The sequence below is a fragment of the Vigna angularis genome, chromosome 8 (assembly GCF_016808095.1).
Source record: "Vigna angularis cultivar LongXiaoDou No.4 chromosome 8, ASM1680809v1, whole genome shotgun sequence".
Taxonomy (NCBI): Eukaryota; Viridiplantae; Streptophyta; class Magnoliopsida; order Fabales; family Fabaceae; genus Vigna; species Vigna angularis.
The window spans coordinates 15,786,444-15,809,401 of record NC_068977.1 but is presented as its reverse complement, the minus strand read 5'-3'; the positions used below and the strand labels follow the sequence as shown (position 1 = coordinate 15,809,401).

General features: G+C 37.1%; 2 protein-coding genes across 2 annotated transcripts; one reads left to right on the top strand and one right to left on the bottom strand.

The window, feature by feature from the left end:
- Positions 1–4,909: 4,909 nt before the first annotated feature.
- Positions 4,910–19,497, top strand: LOC108345986 (DEAD-box ATP-dependent RNA helicase 39). Its single transcript, XM_017584882.2, has 9 exons — positions 4,910–5,512; positions 6,954–7,049; positions 7,122–7,310; positions 7,392–7,532; positions 7,751–7,891; positions 17,355–17,497; positions 18,242–18,371; positions 18,470–18,518; positions 18,904–19,497. Exons 1-9 carry the CDS (start codon positions 4,958–4,960, stop codon positions 19,356–19,358), a joined length of 1,899 nt encoding a protein of 632 aa, XP_017440371.1. The 5' UTR covers positions 4,910–4,957; the 3' UTR covers positions 19,359–19,497.
- An 817-nt stretch (positions 19,498–20,314) lies between these two features.
- LOC108344407 (putative UPF0481 protein At3g02645) lies at positions 20,315–22,610 on the bottom strand. Its single transcript, XM_017582852.2, has 3 exons — positions 22,463–22,610; positions 20,643–21,918; positions 20,315–20,561 (listed from the first exon to the last, which is right to left on the bottom strand). The coding sequence occupies exons 2-3, from the start codon at positions 21,904–21,906 to the stop codon at positions 20,554–20,556; spliced, it is 1,272 nt and encodes a 423-aa protein (XP_017438341.2). The 5' UTR covers positions 21,907–21,918; positions 22,463–22,610; the 3' UTR covers positions 20,315–20,553.
- Between the last annotated feature and the right edge of the window lie 348 nt (positions 22,611–22,958).

The following is a 22,958-nucleotide window of genomic DNA, read 5'->3' as shown; positions in this document are numbered from 1 at the left end:
TTCTGGGCTTGATCTGTGAGCGTCCGGTTTTGTATTCTCGTGTAATGAGCGCAGCGTTCGTCCTTATGTTAGTTGAATGTTAGACGTTCGTCAATGATATTTATCCAGTGAATGAGAGTTATTGGACGTTCGTACTTAGTTTAGTATTCGAATTGTACAGATTGTGAGTGTTCGTTATCAATTGATATTCTAGGTTTCAACTTGGGCGTTCGGTTTTGAGTATTAGTGATTGCAGTCGTTCGTTCTTAAAAAGAGAATTTTAGGTTTGAATCCTGAACGTTCGGTTATGAGTGTAAGTGAGCGTTCGGTTATGAGTGTAAGTGAGCGTTCGGTTATGAGTGTAAGTGAGCGTTCGGTTATGAGTGTAAGTGAGCGTTCGGTTTATGAGTGTAAGTGAGCGTTCGATTTATGAGTGTAAGTGAGCGTTCGGTTATGAGTGTAAGTGAGCGTTCGGTTTATAGGTGTAATCGAGCGTTCGGTTTTGGATGTAATTGAGCGTTCGGTTTTGGGTGTATTTGAGCGTTCGGTTTTTGATGTAAATGAGCGTTCGGTATTAAGTGTTCGGTGTGGATCTTGGACGTTCGTCCTTGGTTATGTGAGCGTTCGTCCTTGGTTATGTGAGCGTTCGTCCTTGGTTTTGTGAGCGTTCGTCCTTGGTTTTGTGAGCGTTCGTCCTTGGTTTTGTGAGCGTTCGTCCTTGGTTTTGTGAGCGTTCGTCCTTGGTTTTGTGAGCGTTCGTCCTTGGTTTTGTGAGCGTTCGTGCTTGGTTTTGTGAGTGTTCGTCCTTGGAGCTCGGTTAATAAGGTTTGGTGTTCATCGGCAGCGTTCGGCCTTTGAGGAGGATTGATTCCAGAACGTTCGTTCAGACAACATCAGAGTTGGAAATAGCGTTCGGCAATAATGCATGTATCTGTGGGAGTATTTTGACAACGATTATCGAGAATTGTTGGTTGTTTCCTTGATCCAATATTGGTTTAGTTATACATATTAATGAGAATATGTATGACTTCGTGATTGAGCACGTTTATTCTATTGGTTTAGTTATACATATTAATGAGAATATGTATGACTTCGTGATTGAGCACGTTTATTCTGTTGGAGGTGGTACATACACTATGTTATTTACTTGTAACTTCGTCGGTCTTTTTAGCATTTTTGCTAGTCTCACGCGTGAGACGGAGATTCGAGTGTCACCTTCTTCTGCGCGAGGAGGTGAATGTCTCGCCCAATGACTTCGGCTCGTGTTGAGTATAGTGCATCGTTACGCGTAGTATCGATGTTTTTACTCGTTAGTCCTTGAGGAGTCGGGGAGATAGGTCTGAAGTCGCGATGGAAGACGGCTCGGGTCGCCTGTTATTGAGAGCAGGTTATGACGACGAATTACAAGTAAACGACATTAGTTTATGAAAGATTAGTTGGCATCGTCATGTGGATCAATTTATCATGGGAATTGTTATAGTTTATATGTATTGGGTTATGATGTGATGCTTCTGGTTATTCATCTTGCATGTTGTGGCTGTGGTTTCCAACCGTGATGATCGTATTGGTACGGGAGAGATGGCAGTGCAGATAAAACTGGATTTAGAATAATTCTTCGAGAGAGATGGGAAGTAAAACTTGTTGGGTCTATAGGTAGTAGCGTGTGTTATTATTAGTGACGTCCGGTCTTGGTATTATTTACTTTCGGGTAGTAGGCGTTATTAGGTAACAGTTGATCTTGATGTTAGTTGTTCTCAGGTAGTTAGTGTCCGGTCGTATTTTGGTACCCTGTGGTTTAGTTTGATTACGTTCAGTCAGTACTGAGGTGCTCAATAGAGTACTTTAGGTGTTTAACCCTGACTCAGGCGTTCTTTATTCTAGTGTTCTGTCTTGTAGCGATGGTTCTTAGAGAATGATCTTTATTGGTGATGTTGCTCTGAGGTTGCAATCATTTATGGGGAGTGACCGGCCTTGATATTCGTTGAGGTAGCGATCGATTAATTAATAGTGATTAGTTGTAATGATGCATGATTCAGGCAGTGATCGTTCATAGGTAGTGCTCGGTTTGGATGACGCTTGTCTTAGACAAGGACTGTTAACGGTTAGTGGTTATACATAGGGAACATCCGGCCTCGATGAGGTTACCCTCAGATAGTGTTAAATCTAGTAAAGTGATCAATTAAGTGTTCGTCCGAATGGTATTTAATCTGTGGTGCACGAGGTTTGATCTTTAAGCGATCGTTTGAATAATGTTCGAAATTATGGTAATTGTCCTAGTAGAGTGCGTTGTCTCAGCGTGAAGTCTAGTGTTTGATCTTACTTAGCATTCGGTCTCTTGGTGTGCGACTTAATGGTATCCGGTCTAATAGCGTTTGATGTCTAGTGTCGAGCCTCAGTGATCAATCTTAATGTTTGTGCAATCAGTATTCGATCTGGCGTTCAGTTTCTAGCGTTCAGCCTAGTGTTTGATCTCAGTGTTCATTATGAGAGTGTTCGGTCATTATGGTTTCCTGAGTTTAGTGTTCGGCTCAATTGTGCATGATTACCTAGCGTTCGTTTAAATGGGTTTCAGCCTAATAATATTCTTTAGATAGGGTTCGGCAGATAGCGTCCGTCCAAATAGTATCCGGTTAGAAGGTTTGGGGAATAGCTTTGTCCAGTAGCTCATCATTGTATCGTCCGTGTGAGTGTCTAGTAGAAGTTTGGTATGTTGGTGTATGGGAATGTCTATCCTAATTATTACATGATGTTTTTATCAAAACAATTATGCATACTTTTATAAATGATATATTGCATGTTAGCTCACCCTTACTTATTTGTGCATGTATTGGAAATCACATTTTTGCGATGATCGTATAACGTTTTTGTTATACGGGAGCAGATGAAGAGATGTCGCGTGGTCTGGCGCAAGTGCAGGAAGAGATGGAAGAGTGCATTAGAAGGTTTCAATGTTATCCTTATTGTTCTATCTGAGCTGTAAACTTTTGTATGGATTTGAGCTTGAGGTTCGGGGTGTTACCGTAACTGTATTATTGTAATATTTCAAGTCTTGAATTTTAAAAAAGGGCAAAATTTTTTTTGGGATGTTACATTGTGTACTCTGATAATTCTTACTGTAATAAAACACAATGAATCTGGTTTATGATAAGAACAAGTTTTCTTTTCCTTATTTTTCAGTTGATTTTGTTGTTTCATCGTTCAAAGTGTTATCATAAATTAGCCCAATCTAATGTGTTTGGTACATCTTGTGACAATGGTGATCAATTTTGGGATTGGATTATCGTATACAACGCAATGTTATTTTGTTTAAAATCCTTACTTTTTGAATGTGTCAAAGAGGTGATGTGAATATTTCAGATCTAGAAAAACCCTCATTTTGACTAGTTTTAATAAAAAATTACTTTTCAGAAAAGAACTGAATTGTTGTTGCTTCTTTCTTGAAAACACCATTGATGTTGCTCCTTCACAAAAATACATAGGGGCTTCGCCAAAAATCCTCCAAATCATGACCACCACAGGTTCCTCTCACTCCTCTCTGCCTACAAACACAATGCCTTTAACCCTTGTAAAATCGTTTTCTCTCTCTTCAATGTCTGTCTCTCTTTCTTTCTCTCCCTCTCTATTTCATGTTTTTTTTCTCTACTGCAATTTTATAATTTTAGATTAATTTTGGAAGAAAGAACAAATTGTCTGTTGAGACAGAAAAGACCGGAATATAAGGCGGGGAGAGTTTCTTCTCTCCCCAATGGAAGGCGGCGAACATGTTCCTCCTTCGACCACTGCCGCCATTACAACGGTCGTTAATGTCACTGCGTCGCCTCCTCCGCTCGTGGATCCCTCCGTTAATGTCACAACAAGGAGAAACTACCTTGGTTGAGAAAGATGAACTTTCGACAACCGGAGGCACCGCCGATCGGAAGCGTCGCCGACCCGTTCCCTTCCTCTTCCAAAACGGGTTCACCAAATTGCGAGAAACGCCAAACCGTGCATCCACCACTGGCACTCCAACCGCCATTTCCACTTTTCTTTACCCATTGCTTCTTTCTTCTCTATCTGTTGGGTCTCTCTTTGTTGTTTGTCTCTTTGAGAAGAAGACTTCTGGGTGGTGCTTGTAATGAAGATGATTTTTTTTAATATTTTTAATCAAACATTTTTCAAGTTAAACTTAGGACATTCCAAGTATCACTCAGCTTATGCCACATTTTAAAAAATTGACACATCAACCTCTTACCTGTGCAAAAACTTAATCCCATTAAGTAAATTTAACAGTAGAGGTTCAATTGATTCAAATTAACACTTTTAAGAACTCAATTGATAACTTCAAAAAATAAAAAATCAAAATGGAAAAAACCCACAAAAATAGGAACAACTAAAGTTTAAACCTAATTTTAAACTCTTATAAATTATTTCACTAAAATAAACTTGTCTGAATTTATTTATACCTTTAAAAGACACACTTTCAAAGAAAATATTTTTAAATAAGAAATCAACTTTTTTTTAATATTAACCTCAGAAAGCGTGAGAACAAAACTTATTTTTATTGAACTTAAACACGATTTTAAATTAAATTAAAAAATAAAAGACCAAACCAAATTTAATTAAGAACATTATCTAGCCTAAACGAGAGAAGCATATGTCACAAGTTATGTTTATGGCGAGGGAATACATTTTCATAAATTTATTTCAGTAATTAAAATAATGTTTTAAGTTATAATTTTGTTAGAGAAAATGATTTCTTCTTCATTATCATAAATAATTACAACAAAACTACAAATTCACGATTTAAAAAACTGTATACAAATTGGAAATAACCAATTCTCATTTCCATATCTTCTAAGATAAATTTTGAAACGTAATTATTTTTATATATAAATTTATAAATTAAATATATCATTAATTTAAAATTGTAAAATATCGCATCTGCTTTTCTTTGGCTTGCAAAACTATCTTGATTCTGCAACAAGTGTTATCATCAACAATGCTAAAAGCACCTCTCTGTTATGTGACCCTAAAATCCCCACAGTTTGCAGCCATGGCGGGAGCTACAGGAAGAACCCTCTTCACCTTCTCCCTTTCTTCCTCTTCTTCTTATTCTTCCTTCACGCGCTTCCTCGCCAAGCGCGTCCCACTACGCAAAGCCCTCCCTCTTCTCCCCCGCTTCCGCCCACTCTGCTCCGTCGCTGCTGCGCCGGAAACCGCCGACGCGAAGCATTCTTTACTCCTCGAGAGGCTCCGGGCGCGACACCTCAGGGATGCCGCGAGAATCGCCCCCGAACCGAGGAAGAAGGCCAGGGGCGCCGCCGTTGCGGAGGCTGAGAAAGAGAGGGCGAAGAAGGAGAAGAAGGTGGTTGCCAGTTTCGAGGAGTTGGGAGTGAGTGAAGAAGTTATGGCGGCGGTTAGTGAAATGGGGATTGATGTACCCACTGAGATACAGGGAATTGGCATCCCCGCCGTTTTGGAAGAGAAGAGTGTCGTTTTGGGGTCGCATACTGGCTCTGGCAAAACCCTCGCCTACTTGCTTCCTCTTGTTCAGGTGTTGTTCTGCATTCGTTTTGAAAATGGAAATTTGTGAGCTAAGTTCATTTCCAACACAAAGAATGTTATTTATATTATACTCTCATATAATTTATAATACCTTGGCATTTTTGTTCCAATGCAATCCTACACTTCAATAATTTTATTTGTTTATAATTTAACTTTTCAAAAGTTGAAACCATTTTTTTTAATTCTTGTGAACTAAGGACTAATTTATATCTAGGTCTTCGAATTCATTTCATGTCACATTAGCATGTTCGAATAAGGTGTCATATAAGACACAAATTTTAAGCTTATGACATTGACTATGAACTGTGCATTGGAGATGATCTAAAAATTTTAAGATAGTAACATGTCTACGTTGTGTACACTTAAGAGTGTTAGACACTACCTATGCTCCTACGTAAATTTTAGGCTAAATGAGTTCCTGAATGTATGAAATTTCAGTACGAGAAAGAAAGAAAGTTCCCAGTTTGTCCCCAATGTGAAAGAAGTTAGACAATTACATCCTTTTGTATAACTTAAAAACAAATTGGTTTTAAATTTTACTATTTACTGTCAATTTGGTTGTCAAAAATATAACTCGGTATCAAATTGGTTCTTAAATATTCCAGCTTAAGAATGAAGTGGTCCAGCCAAATTTAATCACACATTCAGTTACTAAATAATATATTTTTGGTCTTTTACGGACTAAATTGTCATCTATTTACACATTTAAGAATTAAAATAGACATAGATGTACACATTCAAGGACCAAAATTGTCATTCATCCTAAGATTTATATGGATGTTTTTTTAATTTTAAATTTTTAAACTTTGAAGAGTTTTCAAGGTATAATATTTTATCTACTGTAATATTACGATGAGGAATATTGATCCGTTGAGCATGTTTGGCTGCCTTTTAATAATTTCAGAAGAGTAATTAAAATATATTGAATTGAAAAATAAAAGTAGGATTGTAAAAAATGTAGTGAAGATGAGTAGCTATGTTAGAAAGTAACTTCCATTTTCACGAGAATGTAAAATACAGTTCTTTCACCATGGGAATAAGAAGTGAGACAAACATTTTATTTTCATGGGAATCAACAAGAATAAACCTCTGCGGGGTTGTTTTTGGCAAAACTTGTATGAAACATGAGTATGTGCTATTCCTTAGTTTACTTAAAAATTTAGTCACTCTTTTGATACCTTGAAATGAGAATAAGATCCCTAGTTCACTATTTGTTTTTTCTATTCCTAAGTTTACTTTCCTTTACCAAACATGAGAATATGTTGGTCAATATAGTTCACTTTCCCGAACATAACTTTTATTATAATCTTAGAGTGAAAAATGTTTGCACTGACTTATCTTGGACTGTTATTTAGATTTAGCTGAGGCAAACTTGTGTAGGCATTTATTTTGGCAGCTGAGGCACTGTTAATTTGTTGATATACCTGTAGTTGCTACGACGGGATGAACAATTGAATGGAATACTGTTGAAGCCCAGGCGTCCGCGAGCTGTTGTATTGTGTCCTACAAGGGAGTTATCTGAGCAGGTTAGCTGCATTTAAGTTGTATAAATCACTCCTATTAAGTTGGATTACATTAATATGAAGTGGGCTTTATAGGTTTTTCGAGTAGCAAAATCGATAAGCCATCATGCCCGATTTAGGTGTACCATGGTAAGTGGTGGTGGCCGGATTAGGCCTCAGGAGGATTCCCTTAACAACCCCATTGATATGGTAGTTGGTACCCCTGGAAGGGTTCTTCAGCATATTGAGGAGGGCAACATGGTGTATGGTGACATCAAATACTTGGTGAGTATCTCACAATTGACAGTTTTTAATAACAACATTGAGTTTAAGCTTCACTTGCTGATGATGGTCTTTGCTTTGCAGGTATTGGATGAGGCAGACACAATGTTTGATCGGGGTTTTGGTCCTGATATACGCAAGTTTCTGGGCCCATTAAAAAATCGCGCTTCAAAACCTGATGGTCTTGGTTTTCAGACTATCTTGGTAACTGCAACCATGACAAAGGTGTGTGTGCACCATATTCTTGTTGGCTACACGCAAATTAAATACTAATGGTTTAGAAGGTTATTCATAAAATGGGTGCCCTTCTATATAAATGTTAGTCCCGTGGTTGTTTTTCACTTTCTTGAATTGTGGACAATCCCTATTATATTAAGTGTAATGCATTTTTCATGATCAATTTTGACAATGAACTTCAGTATTGATTTCTTTGAGTCTTGCAGGCTGTTCAAAAGCTGATTGATGAAGAGTTTCAAGGCATTGTTCATCTGCGCACATCAACATTGCATAAGAAGATTTCTTCTGCTCGTCATGATTTTATTAGACTTTCAGGTTCTGAGAACAAGCTTGAAGCATTACTGCAGGTATAGTTATAAATTTTGGCGTGTTTGACATGTGTCAACCAATGGTTGATAATTTTGGTTTGTGTTGGGATGTGCAATCAAGGGGCACCAAGTCTGTTTGGGATTATTTGGTCCTGGGATTAAGTCTCACGCAGGCTGTTTTTCTTTCACTTTAGCTAATGAGATATAAGTCTAGGCTGTTATTATTTAGAGTTAGGACTTGATGGTACCAACTGACTCTAAAAAAGTATAATAGAGGGAATATGTGTATACTAGTTACTAATGATTGTATTTGTTCTGACCTCAAGTCCATTAAGATTGTATCATTAGGATCAATCACCTTATTCAATGTATCGTCCATTTTGGAGTCTAGAACTTTTGTCATGATTTTGTCCTTAAAGGACATCTCATATTTAGATTACCCTTGGCTTCGACTCGTAAGTGTCTAGAAGCACGCGGTGAATTTAGGCTTTATTTAGGGAAATTTATATTTATCTTTTATTTTGTTTGTTTGGTTAGATTTGATTCTGAATTTGATATTAGGAGATTGTAACAAGAATAAAATCTCATAATTATAGGGATTATTCTCTCTAAGATTGTTTACTGTTTTATTTTTTAATTTCTGTTTTTATCTCAGAACACACCTATAAATATAGGTCAGCTGGCCTAATAATTGTGAGTGAGAAATAAAGAAATTCTTCCCTTCCAAATTTAAGATGGTACCAAAGCTCCTGGTCCTAGGAGCCTGATAGGTTCTTGGGTCGAGAAGGACCAAGAACTATCAATACGCAATAGTAAAACACACACCCAACACCAGAAAGAAGAAAAGAATTGTATATTTCTTCTGTATCGAATTCCCAACTGTACAAGCCTCCAAAAGGGGGATGAATCCCACCTCCACAGGATATGAATTGTCCTGTCTATACAACAATGAAACAATCGCTACCCCTCTAATGAATTATACAACCCTTATATAGGTTGCTCTTTTCCCTCAACAGACTAACTAACTACCCCCCTGCAATACAACAAAAGCATCCCCCTTACTCACAGTAGTTAACTAACACATTAACAGTCTATGTTCTCTTCCTTCTCTCATAGACTCTTAGTATCCTACCAGGGCCTCTGACCGTAACGTAAATTTCTAAAAGCCTTCATAGCTATGCAACCCTAAAAAGAACTGTTAGCCTTCATCGCTGCCAGCCGTTATCCGTATTTGCATTGTTGCTATGATCATCATCATCTTCATGCAGCCTTCATCGCTGCACTTAGTTTTTCCATTCCCTTTATCTCAGCCATTATCCAAAGTAAGGAAAGTACAACAATGAAGGTAGAAGAAGGAGCAATAATGGTGGTTAACCAGAAGAAGAACGATTTTACGACAGGAGAAAAGAAACAAGAAGTGTGGTGTACTTACTGCAAGAAACCATGTCACACTAAGGAGAAGTTTGGAAACTACATGGGAAACCACCCAGCCAAGGATGGGGCCAGAAATTTCACAACCAAAAGAAGGGAGGCCAAGGACAACTAAACTCGTAATTGGATAGAATGGAGAGATTGGGTAACTGAATCATGAAGAGATAGAAAGAGTAAGATCTGTTAGGATATTTATCCTATTTTATCATCATTATAGTGTGTCAAGGGTTACCCTATTTATCATGATTATATTATGTCTAGGATTACCCTATTTATCATGATTATATTGTGTCTAGGGTTACCCTATTTATCATGTATTTGTGTATCAATTTATTCTTATAAATAGAAGATTGTGAGAGGGATCAATCAAGCCCTCTAGAATTATTTTACAGTTTCAATCTTAAGTTGGTATCAGAGCGGGTCGATCCCGCTCTGGTTTCTGTCTCGTAATATATATTTGTCCGGCGCCACAGTTCTTTGTCGCCCGCCGCTGCCCGCCGCCGGCCACCGTCAACCGTCGGCCACCGTCTCCGGCCACCGTCTCCGGCCACCGTCTCCGGCCACCGTCCGGCCACCGTCACCGCCGGCCACCGCCCGCCATTGCCGGCCACCGTCGTCCATCACTGTCAAAGTTTCCTTCGTCTAAACCCTTAGGGTTTTCTTGTTCTTCGTTAGTACTATTCGTCTTCTTCAGAAATGGCGTCTGGCAGTACTCTTTCCTTCTCTGGAAGTCCATCAATTACCTCCGAGAAGCTAAATGGAAAAAATTATCTATCATGGTCTGCTGCCGTTGAAATGTGGTTCCTTGGCCAAGGGCATTATGACCACCTTGAGCGAGATGGAAGCCATGTGCCTACTGAAAAAGCTGATCAGTGGAAACAAGCAGATTTCCAGTTGTGTGCCCTGTTATGGCAATCAGTGGAACCCAAACTTTTTGTATCTTTGAGGGCTTTCAAAACTTGTCACTCCTTTTGGAAGAAAGCCCAAAGCATTTATGCCAACGATATTCAACGTCTCTATGACACTACGAATAAACTTGCATCTCTTAAAATGGCAGACCATGATATGGTGTCCTTCATGACTGAAGCCCAATCTGCTGTCGAAGAACTTAGGATGTTTTTGGAAGTAGATCCATTAGAGGATATAAAAAAGAAACTAGACAAATTCTACATGGTGTTGATCCTTCGTGCCCTACATCCCGATTTTGATCATCTCAGAGATCAACTTCTAACTAGTCATGAGGTCCCCTCTATGGAAACATTGACCACTCGCCTTCTGCGTGTCCCGGTATCTCAAACTCAAGAAGCGCATGAACTAGTGGAACCATCTGTCATGGTTGCCACACGAGGAAGAGGAGGACGTGGCACTAGAGGAGGAGGACGAGGAGGTCGGGGACGTACTCAATGCACATATTGTAAAAGGATGGGTCATACTCAAGAGAATTGCTACTCCTTACATGGTTTCCCTTCCAAAACCGCCAATATTTCGAAGACTGAAACTTCCACTTTGAAAACTGAAACCTCTACTTCTATGTTTTCTGAGGATGAATATCAAGAGTATTTAAGGTTAAAGTCTAACAGCTTGGCACAACCATCTCAATCTCCCAATACATCAACAGCCTGCGTTTCTCAATCTATGGAATGTCAAAATTCATGGGTAATTGACTCAGGTGCTTCTGATCACATTTCTGGTAATACCTCTTTGTTCTCATCTATTTCCTTTCGAGAAAAACCTCATTTCATAACCCTTGCAAATGGATCTAAAACTTCTTCCAAAGGAGTCGGTCATGTTTCTTTGTCTCCCTCCCTCAATCTCAACTCAGTCCTTTTTGTCCCTAATTGTCCTTTTAATTTAATTTCCTTAAGCCAGTTGACTAAAATGTTAAATTGTTCAATAACCTTTGATCATAAATCTTTTGTTATACAGGAGCGTGGTTCGGGGAGACAGATTGGAGAAGGATATGAAGCTGGCGGATTATACCATTTTGGATCTCGTCCAAGGGTGTCTTGTGTTGCTGCTCTTAATCCTAAAGTGCTACATGATCGACTTGGCCATCCTCATTTGTCCAAATTAAAAAAGATGTGTCCTGAACTTAGTGGTCTCCAAACCTTAGAATGTGAGTCATGTCAATTAGGAAAACATGTTAGATCTTCCTTTCCTAAAAGGTCTCAATCAATATGTAATTCTAGTTTTTCCATCATCCATTCTGATATATGGGGACCTAGTCGTATCTCCTCCTTTGGTTATAGATATTTTGTTACCTTTATTGATGAATATTCAAGATGTACTTGGGTTTATCTTATGAAAAATCGTTCTGAATTGTTAGCTATCTTTACATCCTTTTTGAATGAAATCAAGAATCAATTTGGTCAAGTAATCAAAATATTAAGAAGTGATAATGCCAAAGAGTATTTTTCATCCTCCTTTTCTGCCATCTTGAGTTCCCATGGTATCTTACATCAGTCTACTTGTCCTCATACACCACAGCAAAATGGTATAGCAGAACGAAAAAATAGACACTTGGTTGAAACTGCTCGTACCCTTTTGCTTGGTGCCCATATTCCTGTCCATCACTGGGGGGATGCCATCTTAACTGCATGTTATCTTATTAATAGGATGCCCTCCTCCTCTCTTGATAATAAAGTCCCTTTCTCCATTTTGTTTCCTAATGATCCTCTCTTTCATACATCTCCCCGAGTGTTTGGCTGTGTATGTTTTGTTCATGACATGTCTCCAGGTCTAGACAAACTCTCCGCTCGCGCTCTCAAATGTGTCTTCTTAGGCTATTCTCGACTTCAAAAAGGATATCGGTGTTACTCTCCTGAAACTAAGAAGTATTACATGTCTGCCAATGTCACATTCTTTGAACAGACTCCTTACTTCTCTCCATCTGTTCAGGATGTTTCTATCCTCCAGCAGGTCCTTCCTATTCCAATGGTTGAGTCAAATAGCTCCACTGTCTCTGTCATTCCCAGTCATGATCACAATCCTTCTACACCTGTTTCTCCACATACTGAGATCATCCCACACAGGGCCCCAATGGATAGTCCACCTCCCCAAGACAATGGTGAATCTCCTACTTCAGATTCTTCTCCCTCGTCACCTCCTCCCACGCCTCCTGGTGCAAATGATTCAGCATGGCCTATTGCCCTCAGAAAAGGTACTCGTTCCACTCGGAACCCTCATCCCATTTATAATTTTCTAAGCTATCATCGATTGTCGCCCTCCTATTTTTCTCTTTTATCCTCAGTGTCCTCTGTTGTTATACCCAAGAATGTGAAAGAAGCACTTGATCATCCTGGATGGCGACAAGCTATGATTGCAGAAATGCAGGCTCTTGACCACAGTAATACTTGGGAGCTGGTGCCCCTTCCCCCAGGAAAAAAGGCGGTTGGTTGTCGATGGGTGTATGCAGTTAAAGTTGGCCCTGATGGTGAAATTGATCGGCTCAAAGCTCGGCTTGTTGCAAAAGGTTACACTCAGGTTTATGGTCTTGATTATTGTGACACTTTCTCTCCTGTAGCCAAGATGACTACTATTCGTCTCTTCTTTGCCATGGCAGCCATTCGTCACTGGCCACTTCATCAATTGGATATCAAGAATGCCTTCCTACATGGTGATCTTGAGGAAGAAGTTTATATGGAGCAACCTCCAGGGTTTGTTGCTCAGGGGGAGTCTGGTATGGTATGCAAATTGCATCGATCTCTATATGGCCTCAAGCAATCCCCACGTGCTTGGTTTGGAAAGTTTAGCTCCATTGTTCAAAAATTTGGGCTAAAACGCAGTGAAGCAGACCATTCAGTTTTTTATTGTCATTCTTCTCTCGGGAAATGTGTTTACTTAATAGTATATGTTGATGATATTGTCATTACAGGAAATGATGCTGTTGGAATATCTCAACTAAAAGAGTACTTGTGTAGACATTTTCAAACCAAGGATCTTGGAAGTCTCAAATATTTCTTAGGCATTGAAGTAGCGCAATCAAAAGATGGAGTTGTAATCTCCCAAAGGAAGTATGCTCTTGATATATTACAAGAAACAGGCATGATTGATTGTAGACCGGTAGACAGTCCCATGGACCCAAACCAGAAATTAAGGACAGAAGAAGGTGAATTATTCTCCGATCCAGAGAGGTATAGGAGGCTGGTTGGCAAACTGATTTATCTCACTATTACAAGGCCAGATCTATCCTTTGCAGTTGGAGTGGTTAGTCAGTTCATGCAGGCTCCATGTATTGACCATTGGAATGCTCTCATTCGCATTCTAAGGTATGTAAAGAAGGCTCCCGGGCAAGGATTGTTATATGAAGATAAAGGAAGCATTCATGTCTCTGGGTATTATGATGCAGATTGGGCAGGTTCACCTATTGATAGACGGTCTACAACAGGATATTGTGTTTTTCTGGGAGGAAACATTATTTCATGGAAAAGTAAGAAACAGAATGTAGTAGCTCGATCAACCGCGGAAGCCGAGTATAGGGCAATGGCATCACTAACATGTGAACTTATATGGGTGAAACAATTCCTTCAAGAGGTTAAATTTTGTGACATCCATACTATGAAGATGTATTGCGACAATCAAGCTGCTCTCCACATTGCATCAAATCCAGTGTTTCACGAGAGGACTAAACATATAGAAATTGATTGTCATTTTGTTCGTGAAAAGTTGTTGACCAAAGAAATATGTACTGAGTTTATTGGGTCAAACGATCAACTCGCAGATGTATTGACCAAGTCATTAAGGGGTCCTCGGATTGAGTTTATTTGTTCCAAGCTTGGTACATACAATTTGTATGCTCCAGCTTGAGGGGGAGTGTTAGGATATTTATCCTATTTTATCATCATTATAGTGTGTCAAGGGTTACCCTATTTATCATGATTATATTATGTCTAGGATTACCCTATTTATCATGATTATATTGTGTCTAGGGTTACCCTATTTATCATGTATTTGTGTATCAATTTATTCTTATAAATAGAAGATTGTGAGAGGGATCAATCAAGCCCTCTAGAATTATTTTACAGTTTCAATCTTAAGTAGATCTTTTAGGAGTAAGATGGACAAGCCTATAGGTATGTGTGCTTTGATACATTCTGGTAAGATTCCATATTCTCTTGGTTGAGCCGAATGGTGAAAGACCGAACGGTTAAGGGTGTGTGGGCTACAGGACCGAACGATCAAGGGTGTAGAGGTTTCTGTTGTAATAGGGGAGTGGATCAGAGCTGCTATAAATAAAGCTCCTGTAACTCTATAGAGGGCATTGAGTATTCTTTTGTAAAGTCTGGACTTTTACCAAACGAGGGAGGTTATGCTCCCAACCAGGGAGGTTATGCTCCCAACCATTCTTTGTAAAGAGATTTCTATCGCTGTCAATAATAGAACCCATTCTTTCTTTACTGTTTCTACCTACTGTTAGTGTTCATAGTTAGGTTTCCAACCCAGGTACCTAACAATTGGTCCGACCTGCCGTTTCGAGAAGCGGCTGGATCATCCAGAGCGCTGCCGTATCAACAGGAGAACTTGCGGTTATCCTTAGGAGAGGGGTTCCGGATCAAGAAGGGATCAAGATGTTATCAAGAAACTACCGGATCCAATTAAAGGCGGAGCAAGACGGTGGGCAAGCTACCGCTTTGGAGAATAGAATCGAAGGGAGGATATGCGTGGTGGAAGGAAGAGACAATACCTTGGAGAGGAGGACCAGCGAAAGGAGCATGGTAGAATGGAAAAGAAATATGCAAGAAATACGGCAAGAAACGGCCGCGATGCGTCAAGACTTACAAAAAAATCATGCAAATATTGGGTGGACGAAACAGGAACCAGGATGGACACTTAGATGGGAGCCAAGCATCCGTCGATGAGGACAGGAGGGATAGGCGTGAAGAAAACAATGGCGAAATAAAAGTGGGAGGAAGCAAGGGGAATTACCCGTCTTCGAGGTACTCGACCCATTGAATTGGATCAGTCGCGCTGAGAAGTTCTTCGAACTACAAGGGGTGACAGAGGAAGAAAATGTGCGTCTGGCGCACATTAGTGTGGAGGGAAGTGCAGGGTATTGGTTTAGATTATGGAGGGAGGTTCCCAACCATTCTTTGTAAAGAGATTTCTATCGCTGTCAATAATAGAACCCATTATTTCTTTACTGTTTCTACCTACTGTTAGTGTTCATAGTTAGGTTTCCAACCCAGGTACCTAATAGTTTCAGATACAAATTTTGCCCACTCCTGGATATTAGATTCAGGAGCCACAGAGTGGCTTCAAAGTCAGATTGCAACTTCATCAAGAATTGATCTCTCTTGTGTTGGAATCTCGAAATAATTGCATTTGGACAAAACTAAGAGAGGGTGAATTGGTTTGTTTATAAAACTATGCTTTTTAAAAGTTTTCCCTTTTTAAAATCTGACCTAAAAATAAAAATGATTTCTTTAAGATAATAGCAGATAAATAAGGAGGGTAGGGAAAGAAAAAATTGAATAAGTAATTTTAACTAGTTTTGATCAAAAGACCCTACGTCCAATTTTTAATTTTTTTAAAAATGGATTAACTCAAACACTAAAAATAAACTAAGATTGCAAATAGGAGTAAGAACCGTTTAGGATAGAAAGCATCTCTCTTTAAACCAAAAGAGATGAAAGACACTTCCCTTGAAATCCACAAGGGATGAATGCCTCCTTTGAGTCCCACAAAGAATGAAGACACATTTCTTGAATCACACAAGAGATGAAGAAACACCTTCCTTGAATTCACAAGGAATGAACACCTCCTTTGAATCACATAAAGATGAACAACTTCCCCTAGCAACAGCAGCAACACTTAATCCACACTAGGTTTTTCAAAGCCTTTCCACAAAGAGTTCTCAAGTACTCACACTTCTCTAACTTCTATGTTTTCAAATGAAAGCCTACCACTTTATTTATAGAAGTCCTTTTCGAAATTAGGTTAAGAAACTAAAGAGTCAAGTTACAATTCCCGCTGATAATAGAAGTGATAATCGATTATCATAGAAACTTTTGTGAAAACATTGTTTTTTGCTATGATAATCTATTACCAGCAGTGATAATCAATTATAATAGAGATTCTTCTAAAAATTTTGATTTTAACATGATTTCTTGGATAAATAAAATATTTTCCTGGGTGATCTTTGTGCATGTTGCTTTATGACACTCTAAGCAAAGTCCTATACACAATTTATTCGCTAATATGTCTTATTACAAAGGCTTAATCATATAAATAAATAAACTACAAGTCTTCCAATATCTTTTGTTGTCACTTTAAGATCTTGGACTTGCTTTTATCATCATCAAAATTTACTCTTGAAGAATGATCTCCATCACCTTCTTCTTTTGCCAACTTCTTGCTAGTCTTGTGCACTGTTTGGACAGCAGAGAGGACTGCACCAGAAATACCAGCTTAATAATATTGGAATATTCAGCCCAAGGATTTTGAAAACCAGAAAAATATTTCTCAATTGATAGACTTCCTTGTGTGAAATTTTAACCATCTCATACTCCAATTGAAACCTCCAAGCAGCATTGTCTTGATGATAAATCTTTTTCAAATAATCCCACATGTCTTTAGCAGTGTTATAAGGCCGTGCAAATTAAAAATGAAATGAGGCTTAATAGAGCTAAGTATCCAAGTCATGATTTGGGCATCTTTGGTTTCCCCTTTTTCCAAATCTGCTGGACTTGTAGGTGCTGGAATTTTGCCATCAGTATGACCCCATAAATCTTTGCCTTTGACAAATAGTTTAAATTGAAATTCCCAAGCAGAATAATTTTTTCCATTAAACCGAACTAGATAGGATTAAGATTTATCATAAGATATGATGAAGAAAAAAAACCTCCAATTAGGGCTTGACATGTTTTTTTAATTTTGTACTTGTTCAGCATTTGAATTGTTTCATGTTTGATATTTGAGTAATTGTTGTTTTTAAACTGTTCTTTGGTTTATGTGAACTGGTTGGTTGAGTCACTCTTTGACTAACCTGTGTTGCATTATCACTGTTGTTGGCTAGGGTGCTTTCTTGATTTATTGGGTTTTCATTATATGTTTTCTGATCACGTGATGTTAGGTACTAGAACCAAGCCTTGCAAAGGGTAACAGGGTGATGGTTTTCTGCAATACATTGGATTCTAGTCGTGCTGTGGATCATTTTCTTGGTGAAAATCAGATTTCTACTGTAAACTACCATGGTGAGGTACCAGCAGAGCAAAGGTAATGTGCTATGTTGAAATTCTTCTCTACTTCTTCCTCTTTATTTTGTTATGGCACAGAATTAAGCTGATCATAAATAGGCACACTGTAACTGTTGAATTTGACTCTAAGCTTTAAAATGAGGAGATATGTAAATTGAAAGGGTATATTCAATGTTGATTTGAACTGGGCAAGTTTAGAAGGTAGGTAATTTATTTCAAATTAGGGGCATCTTACTTTAAAGAAATTCAACCCATGGAAAAGAGGTAATAGAAAGTGAAAAATGTCAAATATATTTTAGCAATGAGGCTTACAATAAATATGATACGATACACTGACTACACGCCTGTTTTTATTCTAAAACTTTCAATGATCAGAAGACAACAATACCCTCTGCTTTGGGGACTCCGAATAACTGCTAAATTAACCAAGAAAATTTTACTCATTGCATAACAATAAATACTATACATGATTCTTGCAAAACTTGTGATGGGTTTCAAATACAATGACATAAATTAAAATGTCATTAGAGAAGATGGGCACTGCTTATTAGACAACTCATTGACCTGATACTACTAGGCAGCTAGAGTGATTAATGACCAAAGAAAATAGAGAAAGAATGGGCCAAACAATAAATGAAATTTGTGTACAATAAAATTGCATATGGTAGCTTTTGAGCCTATGATTCCATTTGAACCAGTGCTTCTCTGATGCTCTGTTTCCTGTCATGCCCACTTATTTATGTTGTTTTTCTCTTGAATTCAGGGTTGAAAATCTCAGAAAGTTTAAGAGTGATGGTGATGATTGTCCTACGTTGGTTTGCTCGGACCTGGCTGCTAGGGGTCTAGACTTGGATGTAGATCATGTTGTGATGTTTGACTTCCCCTTGAATTCTGTGAGCATCACATCTATTAATTTATTTAGTGGCCTATTAGGTCAGAGTACCTTCTTTCTGCCTTCCCCTTTTGATATTCTTTTTCCTTTCTATTTTAGATTGACTACCTTCATCGCACAGGTAGAACTGCTCGTATGGGTGCAAAAGGTAACAAATTCTTATATAATTTAATTTAATCAGTTTATCTCAATCGATAATCCTGATCTTTATTTTACAAGCAGTGTTTTTGCCTTAGTATTTGTAAATTGGAAGCTGCAGACAATGTTCTTGGTCACCAAATCTTATAGTTGAAATTGCTTATAAACTAGAAGATAAAATTGATTACTATCTATTTGATTTTAAAAACCTGCATGGAGCATTTCTAACTGGGGTAAAAAATTGGTCATTATATACCGAAGCAAAGAAAGGAAGAAAAAATTCTTGGTGTGTATCATATCGGGTTTCTTCTATTTCGTACATTAGACATTGCATTATGAGTGTTACAAATATGTTGCTATAGTTGGAAGATCTAAAATGCTCTTTTCTTATGCAGGGAAGGTAACAAGTTTAGTTGCTAAAAAGGACTTGGACTTGGCCAGCAAAATAGAGGAAGCAATAAGGAACAATGAGAGTTTGGAGGCTATCACAAAAGAAAGTGTTCGAAGGGACACTGCAAGGACCCAAATCACAGAGCAGAAAGGAAAGGGTAGAAAAATGGTTCAAGTTTCAAAAGTCAAGGGCAAATTTGGTAGTCGTTCCAGTTCTGGAAATAATGGATCAGGTATAAAATCTGGCAAAGCTTCACCAGTCAAATCTATGAAAAAAGGGATTAACGTTTCAAAATCTGGGAATTCTTCTAGGGCAAGTAGCACCATTAGAAAAGGTTCTTCAGATAAGAGGCAAACAGGTAAAGTGGTCAGTACCACCAAATCTACGAATTCTAAACTCAATGTGGTTGGTTTTCGGGGAAAAAAATCATCTTCAAATAACAATGGTTCGGTTTTGTGAAGTGAATTCTGCGTCATATTTGTATCTTCTAGGGAGTAAATGCCTCTCAATTTTGTGTACTAGATAAGAATTTTTCTGTTAGATAAGAATTCTGTAGTAAAATTATTATAATATTATAATAATTTAATATTTTTTTCTTTTTCTGGTAGCTATTATTATAATGATTAATTTAATGGATAAACATTTTAGTCGATAAGATTTTAATTCCTGCCTTTACGTCCCCAAAAAAATTTATCAGTTTGTTTTCAATGTATGTAGTCAGGGCATGGACTAAATCAAGTCATGAATATTGTATGCAGGATCATAATATAATATATAAAATGCATTTCAGAAACTGAAAAGTAAATATAATGTTTGCTGGAAAAGGGGAAGGGTTTAGGCCCTAATCGATTTTTTCAATTTAATTTTTTTAAAAAATAGGTAGTTATCGTGATTTAAAATTTTAAATATGAAAACAATATTATTTATTTATAATAAAGTATTTATTTTTTTTCTACATTTTATTATTCAGTATATTGTATATATATACATGTCATGCAATTTTTTATTAGAACAAAATTTAAATTTGTATATAATATTATTTATCTTTAAGAAAATAATATAATTTTTTTATAAATTTTATTTTTGAGATAAATGATATTGCTATCACTTCTAACTCATCCTTCTCCTATTCCACCTCATCTTCTAACTTGGATAGCTACTGTGTCGTATTTTTGTGTAACTATCCTCTTCCTTCTCAAAAGGTTGCAAATGAGTCTATAAGATCAAATGTGATAACAATCATCAAGTGGAATGATACTGTGATATATTGGTAGTAAAGGAATATACTTAGAAGACATTGACTTCAATGATATATTCTGTCCATCCATGGTTATTCAAGGAGGTTATACGGACTCGAATTGTTAAGGAAGGAACTCAGACATAAATACAGTGCATTTTATTCTAGCAAAAAAAAGTACATTTTACAAGTTAATTTTTTTAGTAATCTAAGACCTCGCAACAAAGTTACATGTGAATAAAAAGTAGTTAAAGTTAACATCCAAATAGAAATATTAAAAACAAGTTGAATATTCATTGAAAGAAAAATAACAACACAGTAAATAACATCACAAAGTTTTCCTGATAACGAGACAATCAAATACAATCATCAAAATACTTTCTTCACCAACTGTTGCTTATTTAATGAATCCTTTCTTTAATTACCTGCAAATTTAACGTAGCTAATTTTATCAGTTGCAATAGCTCATATCTGTAGTTAACTATTGATATGTCATGATTTCTTACCATGAAAGAGTGTGATGATTGAACATACAGTCTGAATAAACGTGAGGAAAAGTAGCATAATTGCAGCAGTAGTAGATGCTATTTTCCAAGGAGTGTTGAAGTAGTCGTGTATGAAGATAGCCTTGTACTTGTTGCGAGGGTTTTCATAGAATTCATTTAAGCTTTTGCAGATGGAGAAATAGTGGGAATTGAAATGTGGCATGCTAAGGTGTGAGGTGAGATTGTTAATCATTGTAACCACTTTATTAGCATCACCAGTCCAATTGACAATAAGTTTTTTTTCAACAAGTATGTTCACATCTTTTTCAGTATTGATAAGAAAATCTAGAATCACTACATATTGAGTAATGATGTTAGTAGCAGAAAGGTTGCCATGTTCATATGCCATCATATTCCTGAACAGAAGTTCTGTACTGTCATGTATATTAAAGATTGGCATGCTCAAAACTCCATGTTTAGAATAGGTCAAGTCAAGGAAACTTTTATTTGGACTGACTTTGAACTCAAGACCTGCCTCCATCAGTTGGCTTGCGCTGTATACATGTTCAATAACTTCGCCTTCTTCCTGTTTTCCAAGACCAAGCTTTGATGATGATATTACAGAATATCTTAGCAAATCTGTGAAGTGTTTTGGAGACTCTATTGGACACACGTTTCCTAAACTTTTTCTTTCAAAAAAGTTGAAAGTAATGTCAAGAAATTTCTCATTCATACCAGTGAGGTTGTAAAGTTCTTCAAAAACTAAGAATGGAAGTTGATTTTCCAACAGTAGCAAGTCCTTCTCAATTTGTACTAGCACCCTTGTTTGTAGGAACAAAGGTTCTTTTTCCACCCAATCCCTGGGTTTATGCCATCTTAGAAAAAGCTCAATTACGAAGCAAGCATCAACTAAAATCATTTTTAAGAACTCATCACTGTTATATTGGATAGGCCCTTCATAGCAACTTCGAATGGTTTCTTCCAACTCTTTAATTTTGACAGCAAATACTCTCATAAGTAGTCCTGTTCGATTTAGAAATCCCTTGAGATATTTTAGTTTAAGCTCTTCGGATGCCCCAAAACTGTTGTGATGATAAGGGCCAATTGAAACCATTTGAGGTGTGTAGGCTTTGGGATTATTTTGACGAATATTTGCTGGTACCCTATAAATGCATTGCATATTGATTTCATCCATCTCTGGAGGTTTCACATTTTGAAGCATCTCAGTCCATTCTCTGTCTAAACGTTCTATTTCAATTGATACATATCTCGATCGTCCTCCCATTTGGTTAAAACTCTGTAACATAAAAAATTATGCAAATATTAGGATTTAGGATTTTAAAATAACATTTTTAAAGGTGGAAGTAATTATAAATACTTATTTTTAATAAGCATTCTTGTACATGATTGATGTAACAGATATTTTTAAAATTGATATAAAACATCTTTTACACCAATAAAAATAAAGAGAAAATATCTCACTATTTAGTAAAAATATCATTAAGTACGCACTGCTCAACATACAATACTGGTCAAGCTGTTAAAAACAAGTTGCATTATAATTAGGATTTTTCTATCAGAAAATATGGTTCCAAGATCGATGATAATTCATTTGACACTAAAGCAGAATTATATACTTACAACACCAAAAAATCAACCCACTTAAAAAAAATCTGAATTCAATAAGCACTTGAACCAACAAGTAAGTAGGACGCCTAATTCCCCAGGTTCAACACAGACCCTCTCCAGCTAAAGAGTTAGTGCAAAGAACAATATATTCGTGGATGCATCGAAATCGAAGAAGATTGGAACTGAAAAAAGGAAAAAGGAGGAGAAAGAACCTGAGATGTTGAGAATATGATTGATCTTCAGCAATTAAAATCACCAGTGCTCAACTCAACAGCTCAACACCATCATGCATGAACACTATTCCAAAATCTAGTGGCTAGAAATTGAAGTTCATTAATGGATTATCTAGTGAATTGTACTGTTATGTATAATATATGGACCCATTGTCCAGCATATTATCATGTTTTAAAACTAGAAGTGTTAAAAAGTTTGTGAAAATGTTAAAAAGTGACGATTTTCCCTAAGTTCATTTTTAGAACTTTTATTTTTATATGTGAGACTCTAATTTAATGTGACAAATATTTTTCTACTTATTAATTTAAATTTCTTTATCTTTGATTTCTTTAAATTTTCTATTTTGCTAAGTTTTTTATTAAAAATTATTAGAAGGATCCTACATATGAGGATAGTTTTCTATCAGTAAATATTACTGTAACAAAAATTAGTTTTAGTAATATAAATATTTATTATTACAATCTATAAATATGT

What these genes read in the sequence shown, in the direction of transcription:
- LOC108345986 (XM_017584882.2), top strand. Translation starts at nt 4,958, where the DNA reads ATGCTAAAAGCACCTCTCTGTTATGTGACCCTAAAATCCCCACAGTTT. An exon ending in ATGGTGACATCAAATACTTG is followed by an intron (nt 7,311 to 7,391) that starts GTGAGTATCTCA and finishes TTTGCTTTGCAG; the next exon opens with GTATTGGATGAGGCAGACAC. An exon ending in GAGGTACCAGCAGAGCAAAG is followed by an intron (nt 17,498 to 18,241) that starts GTAATGTGCTAT and finishes TCTTGAATTCAG; the next exon opens with GGTTGAAAATCTCAGAAAGT.
- LOC108344407 (XM_017582852.2), bottom strand. Translation starts at nt 21,906, where the DNA reads ATGGGAGGACGATCGAGATATGTATCAATTGAAATAGAACGTTTAGAC.